A 19,604-nucleotide genomic window follows, 5' to 3' on the forward strand; every position below is an offset into this window, starting at 1 on the left:
AAGAAATGCTTCAAGTTCGGTTGTTGAGAAGAACAACGATCATATTGGTTGTTTGTTTGTTGTTTTGGTGTCAATATGTTAGTAAAATGTTGGGTCTGAGCTAAGTCAAAGTGGACTTAGTAAACCTATCGATTTATTACATTTAAACATTGTAAAATGATAATCAAATCAACTGAGTTCGGTTTCATTCGGTTCGGTTCAATTTTTGAACTAGATAAAAAAAATATCGGATAATAATTGGTTTGATTTAATTTAGTTTTTCGATTTCATTCGAATCGTTTACTCCTTTATCCATTAAGAGTGGTACGAGGACCATTGGCCCCATAAAAGAAAAAACAAATTACTTAAGAGTACTCATAATTTTTATTTTTACCACTATAAAAAATAGTTGTTGTCTAGATCATCTAAAAATCATGTATAATGTTACAAATGATAAAAAAAATTACTAATTTTAATTACTTATTAATTCTTCTAAATTTTATTACTCGTGTATAACAATGGTAAAAAATATCGTGTGAGTACAAATCAGTTGATAGCTACAAGGACAATATTATTCATGATTGGGGGTTCAAACTTTAAACTTCTCACTTTCTATGTTTAAAATAGGTGAACCTCAATCAATAGACTACTTAAAAAACAATAATACAAAATAATCATATATCAAATTTTATTGCTTTTTTTTTGTGGTGGCCGGGGTTTGAACCCCGGACCTTACATATGTTATTGCTTGTGTCTACTAATGATAAGAAATAATCATATCATATATATTTAAAAATTAATTATAACAAATACACCATCATGTGTAGATAATATTCTGAGTTCTTGTCATCATGAGCATAGCTCAGTTGGTTGGGACAATGCATAAAATATGCAAGATTCGGGGTTCAAACCCCGGCCACTACCAAAAAAAAATATTCTGAGTTCTTTATTGTTTCTTTCATAAAATTAAGAGCTTAAAACTATTAGGTTTTTAATTTGAATTTAATTCATTCTTACAAAACTAATTTGTAAAGTGGGGAGTGTCACTATTTATAAAACAAGTCATTGATAATGAACTCTATCAAATGAAGAAATGTTCCGGTGAACCAAAATTCGATTCCGTGAAACAATTTTTTATTAGGCCGTAAGGGATGACTTGGTTTTTCCAATAAAAATATATATTTTTTTTTTGGTACAAAAGAGGGGAAAAGCCTAAATGGTAAATATTTTTCTTTTCTAAACATGTGATAAACAATTTCTCATATATGATGAAAGCCACGTTGTCGTTTACTATTTTTATAGCATCCAACTCCAAATACAGGTAAGGTGAGTGAGTTTTTTCTGCTACTTTATTTCTGAAGTAATCTGAAACATTGCAAAGAGACAGAAACAACAAGTTCTGTTATTAAGTGAGTTCACCATGGAACACAATCATAAACTAGCAACAACAATTGAAGGAAAAGAAGGACAACCTATAAGATGCAAAGGTCTGCTTCATGTTTCATGATTAAAATATCTATATGTCTCTTAACTTCAGTAGTAAGATAGATCCATTATACATAATTCTTGGCCATTATCATTTGAAGTTTTAGACGAATAATGCTTCGTCTTGTTCCCTTGTTTCATTGAAAAAACTGTAGCTGCTGTTGCAAGGAAACCTGGTGAGCCATTGGTTATAGAAGACATCATTGTGGCCCCACCAATGCCTCGTGAAGTTCGGATTCGTATTCTATGTACATCTCTCTGCCACAGTGATGTCACTCTTTGGAAGATGCAGGTTTTAGTTATTTAAATATTTATCACTCACAACTACCATTTTTTTTGTTCCTGTTTGTAATTTCTATAAGTGATGATGCCTTTTGATTTTTGAATGAATTTTTAAGATACCCTTTTATATGTTTTGAAGGACCCTCCTGGCATTTTTCCAAGAATTTTGGGTCATGAGGCAACTGGGTGAGTTTCTATGATTTTATTTACTGCATCACTATAGAGTATAGTTAGTATAAGACTGATTTTGCTGTCTAAATTTTGAGCATGAGTATCTGCAATAAAATCAACCCTATAAAATGGATTTGCGTTGCCATTAAGTTCTTCTACATGCTCAAATATTTAAGACCCATGGGAAGATAATGAAGTGTTTCTTTTTCAACCAATTTTTATGTGATGTAGGGTTGTGGAAAGCTTAGGGAAGGATGTAACTGAAGTAACAAAAGGAGATACAGTTATTCCAATTTTCCTACCAGATTGTGAGGAGTGTATAGATTGCAAATCAACCAAGAGCAACCGTTGTACTAATTTCCCATTCAAAGTTTCTCCTTGGTTGCCTAGATATGGGAACACTAGATTCACTGACATAAACGGAGAGATCATATATCATTTCATGTTTATTTCAAGTTTCAGCGAGTATACCGTGGTTGACATCGCCAATATACTAAAGATTGATCCACAAATTCCTCCTGATAGGGCATGCCTTCTCGGTTGTGGTGTATCAACAGGTAATTTCTTTATCAATGCAAAAAGTAAATTTAGAATATAGATAAGAACAATATGACGGTCCATTAGGGTCAAATTAATTGGCCATGAATAAAAGAAAGGTTGTTTGTAGTACAAGTTAACAACATTAATCCAATTCAATGTTTCAAAGTCTTATTTAAAAGTTAAAACTTGTAAATTTGTAGGGGTAGGTGCTGCTTGGAGAACAGCAGGTGTGGAGCCAGGGTCAACAGTTGCTATATTTGGGCTTGGATCTGTTGGATTAGCGGTATGGACTCTCTAAAACTCAGATTTGATTTCTGAGTCTGCGACTCTTTATGGTTATGTGTACACTAAAATACTTGTTGCAATTGATTGATTTCTTAGGTTGCAGAGGGAGCTAGACTTTGTGGAGCAACTAGGATTATTGGTGTGGATGTCAACCATGAAAAATTTGAAATTGGTAATACATTGCTCACTCAATAAGACCATATCAACCATTAAGTCCAATATTTTGTTGTTAACCACCCTCATGTTTCAAAGCCCTTCACTAGAAAAAGGTATTATGGTACTAAAGGTCTGTTTAGATTGACTTGTTTGAGCTTATCTAGTGGCATAAGCACATCTGAGAATACTTAATTAGACGAGCTTACGGAAACAACTTTTGACATGTTCATATGTTGTTTTCAACTTATTTTCATAACTTCTTCATAGGAACTTATATGATAAACGCTTATAAATGTTTAATCTATAAGTTTTTTTTTTTTTTTATCAGAACAGATCCTAACTATTAGGTGAATTGTACCACCTCTGAGGCTATTATGCAAGAATTCTGAATTTGATTTCATGTTCTTTTTCCTTTCATTTAATCAGGAAAGAAGTTTGGACTCACAGACTTTGTTCATGGTGAGGAATGTGGAAACAAATCTGTGAGCCAGGTCCACCCTCTTGAAACTTCAATATTAACTTTGATTTATGATATTGTCTCTTTCAAAATGACAAGAAAATATAAGAAATTTGTAAATTTTGCAAGTATATTCATGACAAAATTTTATTTACTAATGATCTGTTAAACTAAATCAAAATGTGGTTGCTGAGCAGGTTATCATAGAGATGACTGATGGAGGAGCAGATTATTGTTTTGAATGTGTTGGTATGACATCATTGGTGCATGAAGCATATGCTTCTTGTAGAAAGGTATATGTCACTCTCTCAAATGTTCCAAACACACATCCTTACACTGTCATATAGAGACAGAAATTGATAATGTAATTAATGTTATAACTAAATAATGATTTTGACTAATCACCCTTTCATAAAGTTTGATATACCTTTAAAGTAAAACTTCACAAATAATTGTTTCAGCCAAGGATCAAACTCAAACGTACCTAATCTATTTGCCTTTAACTGAAACATATTAACCACTTGCTTCGACCATTTTGTTTGTTAAGTGTTAGTGTTAACTAAATTTTGCTTTCAGGGTTGGGGAAAAACAATTGTTTTAGGGGTGGACAAGCCAGGAGCTAGGATAAGCCTCAGTTCTAGTGAGGTCCTTCATGATGGGAAGAGCCTTATGGGATCCACATATGGAGGACTCAAACCCAAATCTCATGTACCAATTCTACTTAAACGTTACATGGACAAGGTATAATATTAAGTTCCTTTTGTTTCATTTTTGGACATTATACTTTATACTAGTAAAATAATAATAAAGTGAAAAACATGAAAGATCAAATGATTTGGGGCATTTCCAATGTGTTAAAGTTTTGGCTCATTGATTAACTGCAGGAACTGCAATTGGATAAATTTGTGACTCATGAGTTGGAGTTTAAGGACATCAATAAAGCTTTTGATTTATTGAGTAAAGGACAGTGTCTTCGATGTGTGATTTGGATGGACAAATGAATGCATTCTTATGTAATACTATATGGCCTTTTTGGATAGTGACTTGATTTAAACAGTACTAAAAAGCCTAGAGACCAAAAAATCCCTCTTGTCTAGTCAATCTACTAGTACTACATTTAAAATATCTCTCTCAAATGGAGGTATATTTCACTCTTAAAAACTAGCTCAAATAATGAGGTGTCAAAACACGTGTACACATTCAAGAATTTTAACAATGTGTTCACTCCAACACAATTCCAATAGTATTATCTCGTCGCACCTATAATTGCTTATATTAATATTTAAATATGTTTTGTAAAAATGATTTATTAGTCATTTATTAAAAAATGATAATTGCATTTCATGGTCTATCTAAGCTTGTAAACGCTTTTTTATGGAGATGAAAGTCAAAACGTGTTTAAATATTTTTTAAAAAAAGTTGATAATAAGACTCTCCCTCTACAAAAAGAAAATCGAGTTTTGATTCCTGCCGTCATCCATCAAACTCCATGTACAAAAAAATTAGCCTATTACGGACTCGAGGATTAGTAGTCTCATAGTGGAATCAAAGGTCAAGAACGTGGATATGCCTTAGGATTATGTCGGATCAATTTTTTTTTTTTTTTTTGTCTATAGATGAAGTGACAAACACCATCAGAATTGCACACAACTACTAGGTCTCGAGTTCAAACCCGAATGAAGATATACCATTTAACAACATCGGCATTATTAGTTAAGCTAGGTCTTTTTTTTGGTTACAAGTTAAGCTAGGTCTTACATATTCATAAATACTTCAATTACTACTAGGAATGCACATATATTATATGCACCGACATTATTTGAATTTTACATTGAAGTGAAACTGATTTGGAAACGAATAAAACGTTGCAAATTTTCAAATGCTTTCTTGTTTTATTTCTGTCATTTGTAGGTATAGATAATTTGGCGGTTTCAACCACTCTATTAATAGCATGCAGTCAATGCCATGGAGAGGAAGGTGAATGAAGGATGGATGCATGTGACATGTCCCATCCCATAAATGAGTGAATGAATTCATATATACTCTCAGTTAAGTTTCTCAACAGTTCCACTTCCGTAGTGTAAAGCCAAAGATAGAAACACAACTTTTCTTGTTGAATTGATGGCAGCAACAGCAAGTGAAGGAGAAGGGAAACCTATAAGATGTAAAGGTATACATCATTCATTCATGCTTTATAAATATGTATACATATATGTTTCTTCAATTTTGATCACTTTGATTTGATCATTGCAACACTATATGTAGCGGCGGTTGCAAGAAGACCTGGTGAGCCACTGGTGATTGAAGAGATCATGGTGGCACCACCAATGCCACGTGAAGTTCGGATCCGTATTATATGTTCCTCTATCTGCCACATCGATCTCGCTTTTTCTGACATGAAGGTTTCTTTCTTTATTCTTCACTGCCTCTCCAAAGCACACCTCTGTGTTTTTTAATCATTCATTAATCAATGATATGTTTGTTAGTGATACTTTTTTAATTGATTTTATAATTAAAGACATGTTTTTGAAAATGTTTTGAAGGACCCTCCTGGCTTTTTTCCAAGAATTCTGGGCCATGAGGCAATTGGGTGAGTTTTTACTTTCTGTCCTAAATTATTAGTTTGTGATTTTTTTCCTAGTAGTATCTTATGCATTTCGATGATTTAATAAAAGTAACTTGAACATTGATTTATTATTTAGAAAAATTTGTGACTATGTATGTTTCTTCTTATGTTATATATATAATCATATTGGTTGCAAATGATTTGCTACATTGTGCATCAATCAATCTTTTCTGCATAATCAAACAGTAAAGACTATGAGAGCTGATGCATTTCAATCAATTTTTATGTGAAATAGGGTTGTGGAAAGTGTAGGGAAGGATGTAACTGAAGTTACAAAAGGAGATGTGCTTATTCCAATTTTTCTACCAGATTGTGGGGAGTGTACAGATTGCAAATCAACCAAGAGCAACCTTTGTACTAATTTCCCATTCAAAGTTTCTCCTTGGATGCCTAGACATGAGAACACCAGATTCACAGACCTGAAAGGAGAGATCATATATCATTTCATGAATGTTTCAAGTTTCAGCGAGTACACTGTGGTTGACATCGCCAATGTAACAAAGATTGACCCAGAAATTCCTCCCAACGGGGCGTGCCTTCTAAGTTGTGGTATAGGAGCGGGTAATTTCCTCGGCAACGAGAATACTAACTGATTAAATATAGAAAGGACCAATATTAATTCTAAATTGTGGTCAAATGAATTGGTCATGAATAAAGGAAAGGTTGCTTGTATTACAACTAATTCATTATTTTGAAATCTTTATTTAAAACTTCCATTTGTAGGGGTAGGTGCTGCTTGGAGAACAGCAGGTGTGGAGCCAGGGTCTACAGTAGCTATTTTTGGACTAGGATCTATTGGATTAGCAGTAAGGACTTCTCAAACTTGGCTCTCTTTTTATTTGATTTGATAGTTATTTAATTTGTCTATCAAAATTTTCCATGAGGTGTTAGCTTAGCATCAAGAGTTTTGCATTATAACCTCAAGGGACAAAGTTCAAATTCCCTTGAGGACGGTTATAAAATGACCATTAGTGCCACTTCAATTAATAATAATTTGAAAACTTGTCTATCAAATTACTCATTATTTCTCAATCGGTTTGTTTCCTAGGTTGCTGAGGGAGCCAGACTTTGTGGAGCAACTAAGATTATAGGCGTAGATGTCAACCCAGAAAAATTTGAAGTCGGTATGAACTGTTTTTTAAAGGTCAATCAAATAACATATAGTTAGCCACCCTCCTGCGTCACAGGTTGATACTAGAAACTGCTTGCAGATTACTAGAATTGGGAAATTATGGTTTTATGAATGCAATAACACATCAATTCCAGTTTCTATCACATGTTCTGTATGATTTCCTTTATTGGCTTATTGCTACCACTATGCAAGAATTCAGAATCTGATTTCATGTGTTTGTTCTTATTTAATCAGGAAAGAAGTTTGGACTTACAGACTTTATCCATGCTGGAAAATGTGGGAGCAAACCTGTGAGCCAGGTCTAGCCTCCTGAAAGATTCATTCTTTATTTCAATTTATATGCTCCAAGTCTTTAATTTTCCCTCTTGTTTCTAAGGGAAGTAGATATAATATTTCCTTTTTGCATGAGATTGAAGATTATTGAAAAAATTAATTTTTTTAAGCGTGTTTATGAATTGAATGTCTTTACTTAACTTCTGCCGAACTAAATCTGAATTTGTCTGCTGAGCAGGTCATCACAGAGATGACTGATGGGGGAGCAGATTATTGCTTTGAGTGTGTTGGTATGGCGTCATTGGTGCAAGACGCGTATGCTTCTTGCAGAAAGGTATATGTCACCCTCTTATATTTATTTAGGCAGACAGTAATATTGTGATTGAATCTATAACTAAATTATGATTCTCAGTTGTTGGCACTTCACATTCTCAAAAGCTTGAAAGGCCACCAACAGTAGTGATGTCTTGGTTTGTGCTAATTAATTCAAAATTCCAAATATTATATGACCATGTAATAGTTATAGTGGAAAACCTATGCTTTGCCTTCAGGGTTGGGGAAAAACAATTGTCTTAGGACTGGACAAACCTGGATCCAGATTAAGCCTCAGTTGTAGTGAGGTCCTACATGATGGGAAGACAATTCAGGGAAATTTATTTGGAGGACTCAAACCTAAGTCTCATGTATCCATTCTACTCAAACGATACATGGACAAGGTACTGTATGCAATTTCTGTCAATTCATTTTTGGATCATATTTTTTGTACCCTCTTCTATGATATAGCCACGAGAAGTGCTAGCAAAACACTCTTTGACACTTTTTTTTTACCACAATTATTGGATGAAGCGGATCAAAAAGTTTATTAGCACTTTTCCTAGCATTCTTGTGATACATAATAGTATTAACTGTGTGAAAACAGTAATGATTAATGACAAAATAAAGTTTCAAATCATTTGGGGCATTTCAACCCTGTTGAGTTTTGCGCCGTTTATTAACAGGAACTGCAGTTGGATGAATTTGTCACTCATGAGGTGGAGTTTAAGGACATCAACAAAGCTTTTGATTTATTGAGAAATGGACAATGTCTTAGATGCGTGATTTGGATGGATAAATGAGTAAATTCTTATGTATCCTAGTCCTTGAATCATAGTTTGCAAGACTCAAAATATTGAACTGTGATGTTTTCTTTTGTATTTTATTAAAACATCCAATAATATAAAGATATTTATTATTCTATTGCACTGCAAATGCACTTGAAGCACCGGTAAAGTAATTGATAGGGGAGACTATGGTTTTCTTTGATGCTCCAAAGTGTTTTAGTCTGTACACTCCAGAAATTGCATCTGTTGGTATTTCCCATTCTATGGTAGCGAAACCATGAAAGGAAGTATTGTCTACTTTCCACTTGAAAAACAAGCTTAAATCATCATCATCATGAACCGGAATCCATATTTCCCCTTGAAGCCTTTCCACTGAAGCATATGTACCTTCTGTTAGAAGATCATATCTTGGATTTGCACTCCAGAATGTAGCACTTGGTTTATCTCCCTTTGTAAAATAACCGCTTCCTGGAAATGCTATATCTTCTTTAATGTCACCGAGTTTAATTCCGTCAGGAGTTGTGTCTCCAAAGGGATCAAGTAAGAAGCTTTTTTGTACAGATAAAAGATCTGGTGGGGAAGTACCATTTCCATTGATTTTATCGCCTTTAGCCATTGCTTGTGCTAGTTTGTTGAATTCTTGGATGTATGCCGATAATGTGTGAGGACCATACAGAGTAGATGCAGCCTGCACATTTTATATTACTTATTAGCAATAAAAAGGATAACCAATTGCTTCTGTCAAATATGGATTTCCAATAGGTTTGTACTCTAAAGTAACTCGGTATCCTCTTCTGTTTGGCCTTACCTCATACCGTTGCTGATGATATTCTTCAAAAGTTGCAATGTACTGCGAGTAAGTATTTGTCAGTCCTGCAATAACGACGTGCGTTTCATTATTGAATTCTCCATTGCTATTGGATATTAATGTCTCCTTTACTGCCTCCCTTAGCCTTCTACCCGCCATTGTTGTAAACTCTGAAATTCAAAAGGATTAGAACGTATTTTTTTCTCTTACATTATTTATTTAACAATGGTACAAATTATGCTGAATCCATATTTGAAATAGAAATAGTGTGACAGAAGCAAGAATACAAACCTCCTGGTACAGAAAGAATTATCAGTTTTCCCAATCTCAGAATCTGAATTGGAAGAATTGCTGGCTATACAAATCCAGGAAAGAAACAAATATTTTGATTAGTACATTGTTTGCAAGTTGTGTTATACTGTTATTTATGTTTATAGAAATAACTGATAATTACTTAACTGAAGACTTACCGCCCAAGGATAAGGATCGAACATTTCTCCACTGCTTAACAAAACTGGCTTAGGGTTTTGGCAGTCCACTTGATATTGACTTGGTTCTTTTAGAAAATCTCTTACATTCTTCCAAAATGGACTAATCTGCACAGAGATGCATCTTAGTTAACAGTTCATATGAAAAAAATAAGTTGATGAGCTTTTTTGTTTATCTTCTTCCAATGCTTTCGTTATTGATAATTTATTTCAACAATTGGTATTAATTCATTGCAACTAAAAAGCATAAATTCATGTGTTGTGTGCAAAGAGTGACTATAGGGACACTTACTTCTGGATCACCTTGTTGAAAACCAAAAACACCTGGTCCGTCTGTAGTGCCTGCTGCAAAACCAGGACCGAGAGCTGCAGGGCATGTTTTAACCACCTTCTTGTTGTCCAATTCTACTTCAATGTTTGTAAAGTTCAGATAGACATGTCGATAATCAATCTTCCCTTTAAGTTCCTCTGAAGCAGACCCAAATAGTTCCACAGCACTTCTGAATTGCCTTTCTCCTATAATCTTTGTACTTAATATTTCATTTGGGTACCTGCTCCATATGATAGAGAATTAGAAAATAAGCATGTGTTGCAACTAATTGGTTAGAGAGGCTCATTACCCTGGTCCCCTTCCAACACAAAGAAGGTCATTGCCATTGCATGAAGAATGGTTGAAATCACAAGGTTTTCCACTGTCGACGCAAAACGCTCCTAATACATTTGGTGACACATCTCCAACATTTGATTGACAAAATGCTCCAACAAATAAGGATCCATCATTTTTCCTCACCTTAGATGCTTGGCTGGATTTTTGGTTGCAATCCTTTCCACCTGTGGCTTTAAGCAATTGCGCTATCTGCACTAGTTCTCCTATATCTGTTCATATAATATAATATGCAACTCTATATTAATCTCTCCATAACACTAGTTGAAACAAATAAGTATTGATTAGATTTTTATCATGCCTAGTTCTGTGGAATTGCTGTTTGGGGATGAAGATTTATTTTGAGAAGTAAACCAATCTTCAAAGAGTCTTGCAGCAACACCCTTGTTATCTCCGCTGATAAGCTTGTTGTTATTGCTCATGGAGGTTCCGTGTGTCGCAAACCAGCTGAATGATCCTTTACTTTTGCCACTTGCACTGTCCACAAATTTCAAAAGGGTCATCTGTGTGTCAACATTGGAAGGATACCTTGATCTCTCCTCTGCAGGATTTAGCAGATATGCACTTGGACTCCTATTTATACTTGCTTCCTTCACATCTCCTAAAGGCACCAAGCAATAACATGAAAACAAGAAAGAGTTCTCAATTGGTCATTTATTATACAAGTACGTTGACACAACAAAGTAAGTATTCAACATACATTAAAATAATAAAAAAGATAACAAAGTCCTTGTATAAGTAAATATTGCAGTCGGATAAGAGGTTGATTCATTTATAAAGACAAACTGAGAAAATTTTCACCTGTGTTTATAATAATGGAACCAGGCTTGAGGTTATTGTGAGCTTGAATAATGCTTTGTTCTACTGCATTAGCAATGGCATCAAAGGATTGTTTCACAAAACCAAGAGAGGTTACAGAGTAAACCACATACTGCAGATAACCGCCAGGGCCAGCATGTGTATGAATCCCGCTGATTGCTACATTTTCTTCAGTATACAAGTTTCCAAACCTTCAAAAAATCAATCAGGACCAAAAAAGTCATGCTATTTTTTCACATATTTATATGTATTTTGAGTTTAATTAGATTCCTTGGGCCTTAAGTTACACACAATGAAGCATTAATGAGGAATTTTTACCATCCATGTTTTTAAAAATCATACGTGTTTTCAGAAGTGTACTTTTGGACGACATATTTTGTCTTAAAGTGTACTTTCAGACGATACAAATTCTACGTTTCAATTTAGTTCTGGTGAAGTTTTAATTTAGAGGAAAAAGTGATAAGTGATTTATTGAATCATGCAATTCATTGATGTACATATATAAAATGAAGTCTATAAACTCTATTGGATATATGCTTTTGAGAGAAACATTATTAGCTCAATTTATGTACCTTGTTTTAAGTCTCTCAAGAAGCTTAATAGTTAGAAGCTGAGAAGCCATTCCAGCATCTAGATTGACAAAAACAAACCTAGGACCTTGAAGATTCTCAGCAACAATGAAAGTTCTAGCTCTTAGCCTAAAATGAATACCAGCTGTGTTCTGGTCAATGTTGGCATAACCCATCATGTTCACATCAGCAGCAGGACCAGTCATGTCATAACTTCCAACTCCAATTAAGTACTCACCATGTGTACTTTGCATCCAACTCCAAAAACATACCAAACCAATAATAGTAATAATTGGCCTTTGTGCCATTTTGCTGGTGATTCCCTTAAGTTTGTGTCAATCTTCTTATATATATGCATTACTAGTATTTACTATAGTAGCTGAGAATTTCTTGGATTTGCATACAACTTGAGCTAACTTAGTTTGTTATATCCTAAGCTTTTCATGCTGGCATTAATTAACTACTACTGTTGCTTAGTTAAAGACGGATTGGAAGTCATATCCAAAGTATTATTTGTCCCTTACTGTTGGATTTAAGTGAACTCAGTCGCCAAATGTAAAATACACTTCAAGGACATGGAAAAATGGTTATGTGTTTCTGCTTCTTTTTTGCCTATGCATTGCATTTTAAAATGTTCATTTTAGTAAAATACAACTAATACCTATCATATACATCTTTTTGACAAATATACATGTATGATTAGAAAATTAGTTTTATTTATGAGAATGATATTTTGACAACACATGCAATGTCATTTATTTTTTGTGTATTTCTAAAATGCGTGTAAGATATAAAAGATAAAGAGTAAGATCAAGATAGAGATAAGCATATACGTTGTCACATATGGTAGTTGTATTTTGATGTTCAAATAACACAACTTTTTATTAATCATTAGTAATAACAATGGTATAACTGTTCACAAAATTAGTAAAATAAATCTCTAATATTCATTTATTTTTATTCACAGGTGTCAATAATTCTTAATATTCATTTGTTCTAGGCCTTTATGCCATAGAGCCAAATCTACTCTAGAGTGATCTAGAAGCTCCACACATAGTCACACGATCAATCAGGTTATGATTCGCATATCGCGGCAAATTTTCTTGTGTTTTGTTACAATTGCAACAGACTTTCCCGCCAAATCAGATCAACAACTTGACTATATAAGGGAATCTCTCCCTAAAATCACGATACACATTCAGTATACACGTCTCACCCCATATCAATCATTTAATGGCTTGAACTTTATAGTGTTTGCACCGTCCATCAAAGAACTAGGGTGGGACTCATGTCACCGTCCCCTGTCGCGTGTCACACTCTAGACAATTCGGCCAGCTCTCAAAGAGAATCACGATTTAACATTCATCTATAAAGAAACACCGCCGGTGTACCCTTTCAAAGAGGAACAGCCTAGAATGTTATACTAAAACAGGCAATGATCATTTTCTTTCTCAACATCTAATAACATTTATTTGTTATGGATACGTGATGGTTATAATTGGAGTCATTGTTTTACTATTGAGTATTCACATATACCATGTCGGGGACTTATCTTTCATCAATATGTATACAAGTCTGCCAATTATAAGATTTACTGTCACTTATATCATCTGTGTCAGACTTCATTCACAACTGAGAGCTAAATACAAAAATAACATTTGAGCAATTTAAAAGTTGGTTGTGTTACTTGTGTAGGTTATGGAAATAGTTTTTCTAAATGGTTGTGGAAATAGTTATAAAATAACAAAGGTTTTGACGTTTTCAGTGGGTTATGTAAATAGTTGTAAAATAACACAGGTTTAAGTGTAAGAGTACAAAATAGAGGGGATAATTTTTTGAAAAAAATCTAACAACGTTTTGTAATATAATTTAGTGCAACGCATCCAAAAGCTGAGCCTGGTCATGACAATGATCTGGTAATAATGAACCAAGATTTACAAAAGCACAAAATCAAAGCATAAAATAACTTGTTCAAGCTGCAAGGCAAATGAATATCAAGAGTTACACTGCCTGCTTGAGCCAAAATATCTTCCCTGTCAACATTGGTAATTCAAGGAAAAACTTAGCATTAAAATAACTATAAATATTACTATCTAGGAGTTTTCATTGCTCCTGTGACCCTGATGTCGATGTTCCAGTTTCGGCTGGTGCAGACCCAGCTTGTCCAGACCCTGTCTGTGAAGAACCTGGTTGCATAGGATGTTGATAGGGATGGTTTGCAGCAGGTGGTTGGGGTGGAGGCATCGCAGCATTGTATTGTGGTGGGTACTGTTGATAAGGGGGAACTGGAGGCATTGCAGCATTGTATTGTGGTGGGTACTGTTGATATGGAGGATAGTACTGATGATGATGATGATACTGGCCTTGTGGAGGTGGCATCATAGGACGGCCATAATGTTGCATTTGCTGCTTCTCAGAACTAGGTTTGTTCTCCCCTGATCCAGAAGGCCCACCAGGAGGACCGTCTTGAGATGGAAGAAGAGCACCCATTCTTTGGGGATCCATTGAAGGGTAATAGTTCCTTTCCTGCTGAGGAGGAGGTGGATTGTTATAGTAAAGCATTCCTTGGGTTTGATCCTGGTTCTGCTGCTGTGATATAACTGCTCGAGGCAACAATCCACTATGAGCCACAGAAGCCTGCTGCCTTGCTTGATCAGAGCCGTCGGACTCAGGTCTTGCTGACTGGGGCCTTCCCCACATCAGTTTTAGCCTAAGGCCCTTGATGACCAGTTTGTTTGAGAGTTCTTCAGCTGCCTTTTCTGCACCTTCTCTGGTTGTATAGGTTACAAAAGCACATGCCCGTTGGAGAACCATTTTGACTGATTCAATTTCTCCATGGGCATAGAAGTTATCACGCAGATCCTGTTCAGTGACCCTAGCATCAAGTCCACCAACATAAAGTGTTTTAATGCTCTCATCCTCGGGAACCTCCAGAGAGCTCATCTCCCCTGCCTTACCAAGTAGCTTCATAGCCACCGGATCATTCACCCTGCAATTCAAAAGCATGATCAGCAAAATTTTCTAAATAAAAATGAAGTTAAAAGCATGAAGCAATATTAAAAATGTCACAAACTACACAAATGAAAGTGTTGCCAATATCAGTAGTTACAAGAAATTTTTTAATAACTAAGAGTCTATTCTCATTAGTTAGGGTTCACTAACGCCACCAACTGGGTAGTTACATAAATAAAACTAACAAGTATTTGCAGTTGCTAGGAAATTTCGGAGCAAATGAACAATAAGAAGTAGAGCATATGTTAATATATGATGGAAAAATAAAAACTATTCGAGGAAGCCAAACTAGATCGGCACCGGGGAGAATTGAACATGAGACTTTGAGAGAAGCACACTGTCCTAAGGTCCCAAGCCAACACCACCACCAGGCCAACCCAAAGTGGGTTGGAAAAATAAAATCATTGTATCCATGATGGAATAAAAACATAGGAATCAGAAGCTCATCATCAAAGTACGTTTGATACATGTTCTTTGGCTAATGGTTGTCTCCTACATTTTTGGCAATATTAGAGGAATAAAGGTAACATATTATAAAGGCGTACACATTCATCCATGTCAAAAAAACTATCTCAAACTACACATTAGCATGTAGGATGCAAGTAGCAAATTACAAAATAATTGTTATAGAAAGGCAATGTTACAGATTAAGAACCTTAGAAGTTAAATTATGCGTTTCCATTTAAGCAAAATCCAAAAAAGAAAAAGAAAAATGATTAATGACTTTATCCCTATGTCAAGCACAACCATATCATGACTTTGCAGTAAAAAGAAACCATGGTGTTGTTACGTGAATATTGGATACACACACAGGTAATTATATCGACTATCCCCATTACACACACAAAAAGCTCAAGTTTCTGACATTACATAAATAGGCAAAAGTAAAAGCAATTGAAAGAGAGGAAATCAAAAATCAAATAAAGATGTCATTGACAACTGTACGTACCCATAATAACGATCTTTGATATTTTGTTGAGACAGTTCCCCAGTTACTGGCATCTCATGTCTGTAAGGGCACTCGGCTCCTCTAGTACACTCACCCCTTGTGTAGAAACTGCAAATATGTGCCCGGTTTCTTTTGTAATAAGGTGTTGTCCTTTGAAGCTTCAAGATAGTGTCATTTGGGCGTGCTTTACCAAAAGAGGATTCATAATCTATACCAGCTCTAGCCTGCACCATATTTAAATAATTAGTAAAAACTAAAATGATCACAACCTAAGGAGCAAACAATAAACTATAAATAGGGTTCATCATAATAAAACATACCTTGCGGTCATGCTCTTCAGCAAAATACTCCCTATTGACGTCACTCTTTGGAATAGCATCGTTTGAGCTGATGCTGAGAGCAGTGTCACGGACTTGAACCGGAAGACCGTATTCCAGATCCAACAAGCAAACTTGACAAACATTCTTAAGCTTAGAGCATGTTTGGCAGATCTCTGATTTTTTATATCTTGCATCACGACCTGGCCTCCATCTAAAAACGGTAAATGGCCTTGTACAAATCTTGCACTCTTTGTCATACTCGGCTTTTGTCTGCATCCGAAGATAAACAGAACACAAATTCAATTACACAAACAATTGCAATCCCACTATTACTTATCTAATGAAACATGCTGACACATGAAAATGAAAATTATTGATTAATGACCATACATATCAATGGACTCAGCTGACACTGCAGTCTCATGCACCAAGAAATCATATTAGAACATTAACTACTCGAGTCAACAAGCGATATTCCATACTTCCATGATAAAAAATCAAATGTAATACTTGTCTTTCCTTACTCAGTTTTATCACCTAGGTTCTCCAAATCTAGTGAAAAAGGGTGAATATATACATATATATCTTCCCTATTAAATTAAAAGGGTTGGAAAATTATGCATAAGTTAAAAACCTTTAAACTTAACTTAACAAAGTAAAAACTAGAATTATTGGAGAATGAACTTTCCAATTATTAATATTCATTACAAGTACCTCAACAAATCAACAAAACAAAAATCATTCAATTATGTTATTGATTTCATAGCTATGTTCATAATCATTACTTATACAAGCCATATGAATGAAAAAGGGGAAAGAGACGAACCATTCTGACGTAGGGGCTGTCACCGAGACACGATTCGCAGATGATGGGGAAATCGGACCGCTCCCATCCGTCGGCTTCGTGGTCCCTCAGCAATCTATGTGCCATGGTATGCTATCGTGGGTTTGGAGGTTGTCTAGGGTTTAGCGTGAAATTGGAATCGGAATCGAGGGAAAGAAGAAGAAGAAGAAGAAGAAGAAGAGCGTGAAAATTGACGAATTTTTTATTCCCAATCAGAATCCAAATTATATAGAGAGACTGGATCGGGTTCACAAGCCAATAAGGCCCATTTTATTTTTTGTTTAAATATTATATTTTTCGTCTTTTATTTTTTACTAAAACTAAAACGATTTAGAAAAAAATATAAAGGACTAAAATATAAAATGACGAAAAATATATTTAAACCTTTTATTTTTAGATTTATAAATTGAAAATAATTTCATATACATTTATATTTGTATTTTCACCCCCGTTAAAAATTACAAGTTTATACTTTTTTTTCATTTCCAAGTTGAAGGTGAGTTCTCCCTGCATGATATTTCAAGTATGTAGTTTCCAAAAAATAACTACATAAAACATTCAAAACATTCATAGATTTCTTAAAATTTTCGAAAACTCGCATTTCACATTTCCAAAAACTCAAATGGAACACTTTCGATTTAGCAGGGATATAGCACCTGAAACCTCAAATGGTGGTATACTTCCTAATTGTCAGCAAAAAAAAAAAAAATTCCTATTTTTTTAGATTGTAATTTTGCTATCGCTTTTTTTAAATATGTAGGAACATGCCTCGGTTATGCTATAAAGTTTCGATTGTGTTTTCTATGAAGAAAACTTCAACCAAAAACCATAGATTGTGTTTTTCGAAAAAACAACTCTCAACCAAAAAAATTGGCTTGCATTTTCTAAAAAGAACATGAAAACTAGAAAACTTAAAACATCGTTTTCGGGAAGAACAAGCAAACCAAAAAACTTGATAAATGTTTTTCAATTTGAGTTTACTCTCTCTCTCTCTCTCTACAAATGTAGGGGTGTAAGGTGAAATTTTTCTTATAAAATAGCCTATTAAAATTAAACGCATTCAGATAGGCACTCCCTTATCCGTCTATTCATTTTTTTTCTTTGTACTAATGTGCATAAAGGTTTGGAGGTTTTTTAGGGTTTAGCATTCAACGAGTCACGAAATCGAAATAGAAGAAGAAAGAAGGTGAAATCTCTTTCTTGTTACGAAATCAAAAAATCATCAAATCATATAGAGTTTTTGTCGGGCCCCAATTCATGAAACATTGACTAAGCTTGTACCCATGCCCACTGGTCGGTCCAATTCCCCAATTTTCGTTGGGTCTTTATTTATTTGTCACACGTACAGACTATTGAAAATACCAAAACACCCTTATGTTTTCTATCTAAAAAAATATTCCCTCTCTCCCTTGTCTTATATATGTATATATCTTCTCTCCTTACGTCATTTCTCTTCAATAGGGGTGTGCAAATTTTTTAATTAACCATAACCAAATCGGGCCATATTTCAAAAGCTTAATCCATTTAATAAAAAAACCTAACCAACCCATATAATAACAAAAACAGGAAATCGGTTTATCATAAGTTAATTGGTTTAGAATTGGTTTGTTCAACTCATGAATCACAACTAGAAAACACAAACGAAACTCAAAAAACCATTATGAACTTCTCAATTCATATCACAACTTCCAAATCACAGTGGCAACAACAAACTTATCAACGACGGTGACAACGATAGGTTAACAACAAGAACGGTGACGATAAATGCAACAACTACAACGACAACCGCACAGTGGTAGAAAATCTATATTCGGTATTAATTGCGATGGAGAGAAATGGTGGTGGTGGGGTCAACGAAGAGAGAAATAGCGAAGGATGACAGTGTAGAGAAAACCTGAACAATATTTTACGCAAGTTATAGAGTGAAAATCAAATTAAACTTGAAATCGACTTTTAACCAGACATAATCATTTTTTTAAGAAACTAGACATAACCATTTTTTTTTTAAGAAACTAGACATAACCATTTTAAAAGAAAAAAATCGGGTTTTCAAAAAAGTGGTCTAGTTTATGAAACTCGAACCAAAAAAAAGGATCGGTTTATATAGTTTGGTTAACCATGCTTAGCCCTACTATTCAATCATTCTCTCTCTCCTCGTCATCTCTAATCATTTTCCCTCTCTTCAATTTCTTTTTCTCCCCCTCATCGCGCATCTTTCTATCTCCTTTATCATTCTCTTGGACTCGATTACGAAAACAACATATACTAAGAGAAAGGAAAAACAACAAATTTATTTGCATAGTGAACAAGGGTAATTTTGATATTATGATTGAATTTTAAATAAGTTAGAATATAACCGGATATTTTTAGAGCATAATTAGAAAATTTCAAATATCAATTTTCAATTTTGAGATGGGTAATTGCCATGACCCTACCATTTGGGAGGATATTTAACTATTCACTCAATATTCATTAGTGCAAAATGGCTACTGATTCTACAACCAACTCGTTATAAGGAGTGGGCAAAAGGAATGAATATATAACTCATTTGATAAAACTTCTAGTTCCTAAAGCTTTATTATGAATTTGCATATTCATCGACAGCGAAAGGCATTCATTATTTGATTTGCTACCTTGAATATGAT

General features: G+C 34.5%; 4 protein-coding genes across 4 annotated transcripts; 2 read left to right on the forward strand and 2 right to left on the reverse strand.

Moving 5' to 3' along the window:
- The first annotated feature begins 822 nt into the window (after positions 1–822).
- On the forward strand, positions 823–4,596 carry LOC146940443 (alcohol dehydrogenase-like 7). Its single transcript, XM_085754132.1, has 10 exons — positions 823–1,466; positions 1,620–1,756; positions 1,886–1,932; positions 2,149–2,474; positions 2,658–2,740; positions 2,839–2,914; positions 3,325–3,389; positions 3,553–3,648; positions 3,932–4,096; positions 4,240–4,596. The coding sequence occupies exons 1-10, from the start codon at positions 1,400–1,402 to the stop codon at positions 4,354–4,356; spliced, it is 1,179 nt and encodes a 392-aa protein (XP_085610258.1). The 5' UTR covers positions 823–1,399; the 3' UTR covers positions 4,357–4,596.
- An 828-nt stretch (positions 4,597–5,424) lies between these two features.
- Positions 5,425–8,634, forward strand: LOC146940444 (alcohol dehydrogenase-like 7). The gene is made up of 10 exons (XM_085754133.1): positions 5,425–5,525; positions 5,621–5,757; positions 5,899–5,945; positions 6,217–6,542; positions 6,705–6,787; positions 7,030–7,105; positions 7,348–7,412; positions 7,625–7,720; positions 7,938–8,102; positions 8,385–8,634. The coding sequence occupies exons 1-10, from the start codon at positions 5,477–5,479 to the stop codon at positions 8,499–8,501; spliced, it is 1,161 nt and encodes a 386-aa protein (XP_085610259.1). The 5' UTR covers positions 5,425–5,476; the 3' UTR covers positions 8,502–8,634.
- Positions 8,620–12,142, reverse strand: LOC146940445 (neutral ceramidase 2-like). Its single transcript, XM_085754134.1, has 9 exons — positions 11,838–12,142; positions 11,248–11,456; positions 10,748–11,047; positions 10,403–10,658; positions 10,075–10,333; positions 9,765–9,890; positions 9,586–9,649; positions 9,295–9,464; positions 8,620–9,174 (listed from the first exon to the last, which is right to left on the reverse strand). Exons 1-9 carry the CDS (start codon positions 12,140–12,142, stop codon positions 8,620–8,622), a joined length of 2,244 nt encoding a protein of 747 aa, XP_085610260.1.
- Positions 12,143–13,603: 1,461 nt separating this feature from the next.
- On the reverse strand, positions 13,604–17,154 carry LOC146940446 (zinc finger CCCH domain-containing protein 40-like). The gene is made up of 4 exons (XM_085754135.1): positions 16,942–17,154; positions 16,116–16,385; positions 15,796–16,019; positions 13,604–14,823 (listed from the first exon to the last, which is right to left on the reverse strand). Exons 1-4 carry the CDS (start codon positions 17,044–17,046, stop codon positions 13,938–13,940), a joined length of 1,485 nt encoding a protein of 494 aa, XP_085610261.1. The 5' UTR covers positions 17,047–17,154; the 3' UTR covers positions 13,604–13,937.
- Positions 17,155–19,604: the final 2,450 nt, after the last annotated feature.

The sequence above is a fragment of the Medicago sativa genome, chromosome 3 (assembly GCF_051527215.1).
Source record: "Medicago sativa cultivar Bolivia chromosome 3, Bolivia_mono, whole genome shotgun sequence".
NCBI classification, from domain to species: domain Eukaryota; kingdom Viridiplantae; phylum Streptophyta; class Magnoliopsida; order Fabales; family Fabaceae; genus Medicago; species Medicago sativa.